Source organism: Microcebus murinus, chromosome 16 (assembly GCF_040939455.1).
Source record: "Microcebus murinus isolate Inina chromosome 16, M.murinus_Inina_mat1.0, whole genome shotgun sequence".
In the NCBI taxonomy this organism is placed as follows: domain Eukaryota; kingdom Metazoa; phylum Chordata; class Mammalia; order Primates; family Cheirogaleidae; genus Microcebus; species Microcebus murinus.
Genome location: NC_134119.1, coordinates 937,631 through 938,822, shown reverse-complemented (window position 1 = coordinate 938,822; position 1,192 = coordinate 937,631). Strand labels below are relative to the sequence as shown.

The window sequence follows — 1,192 nt, the reverse complement described above, 5'->3', positions numbered from 1 at the left end:
CGTCCCACCCTCCGGCGCAATGCCGATCCGGACGGGCTTTGCGCTTCCCACAGCCCCAAACTGTTCGCTGTTCAGGGGCTGGAAGGGAGGTCGGGCCGCCTCTGCCCCTGGGGCAGGGTCCGTCCGGGTGTCTCTTGTGGGGCCGGGTGACAGTCCTCAGGGAAGCGTAACGAAGGGCGCGTGCGGAAGGGGGCGGGGAGCAGGCACAGTCACGGCTTCTCGTTACAGTGTTTGCAAAGCGCCGATGGCGTTCCGGAGAAGGCTGCGCACTTGTCCGGGCAGGGCCCCAGCGCGGCGCCCGTCGAGAAGGGGCACACGGCGGCCTGGCCGAAGGGCGTCAACGGCGCGGCGGCCACGGGCGCGGCCAGGCCCTGGCCTTGGTTGAGGTAGGCCACCAGGCGCCGCATCTCGTCCAGGGCCTGCGCCTGCATGAGGATGTAGTTCTTGGCGAGCAGCAGCGTGGCGATCTTGGAGAGCTTGCGCACCGACGGGCTGTGCGCGTAGGGGATGACGGCGCGCAGCCCGTCCAGCGCGTCGTTCAGGTCGTGCATGCGCCGCCGCTCGCGCGCGTTGATGCTGAGCCGCAGCGAGCGCTGCTCCCGGGGCCGCCGCCGTCCGTCCGCCGCGCCCCCGGGCCCGCGCCTTCGCCGCCGCTGCTCGAAGGCGTCGTCCTCGTCGCCGCTCTGCTCGCCGCTGCTCTCGGCCGCCGGCGCTGGGGCGCGGGGCGCAGGAGGCGCGGGGAGGTTGCCGCCCGGGCCTGGCGCTCCGTAGCCGCGGGCGGCCTCGGGCCCCCGCGCCGCCCTGTAGGCGAGGCCGGCAGCCGCCGCCGCGTAGCCGTGGCTCAACGCCAGGTACGCGTCCCCCGACAGCGACTCGAGCTCGGCCATGGGGCAGCCGCCTGGGCACGAGGGCTCCCCGAGCGGGCGGGCGCTCATGCGGCAGGACCCGCGCCGCGCCGCCCCGGAGGCCCACCGGAGCCCGCCGCTGCCGCCGTCGCCGCGGTGCTGCTCCCGCCTCTGCACGACCGTCCGGCTGTCTGCGCGTCGCGGAGCCTCGTGCCCGGCCTCCCGGCCCGCCTCCGCCCCGCCTCCGCCCCCTCCTCTCCCTTCTGCCCTCCCTCCTCTCCGTCTTCCTCTTCCCTCCTCCTCTTCCTCCTTCCCCTTCTCTTCCTCCTCCCCCTCTTCCTCCTCCA

At 74.7% G+C, this 1,192-nt stretch overlaps 1 protein-coding gene across 1 annotated transcript; it reads right to left on the bottom strand.

The window, feature by feature from the left end:
- Positions 1–209: 209 nt before the first annotated feature.
- Positions 210–935, bottom strand: BHLHE23 (basic helix-loop-helix family member e23). Its single transcript, XM_012773072.2, has one exon. It carries the CDS (start codon positions 933–935, stop codon positions 210–212), a length of 726 nt encoding a protein of 241 aa, XP_012628526.2.
- Between the last annotated feature and the right edge of the window lie 257 nt (positions 936–1,192).

Coding starts and splice junctions, on each gene's coding strand:
- BHLHE23 (XM_012773072.2), bottom strand. CDS start 935: ATGAGCGCCCGCCCGCTCGGGGAGCCCTCGTGCCCAGGCGGCTGCCCC.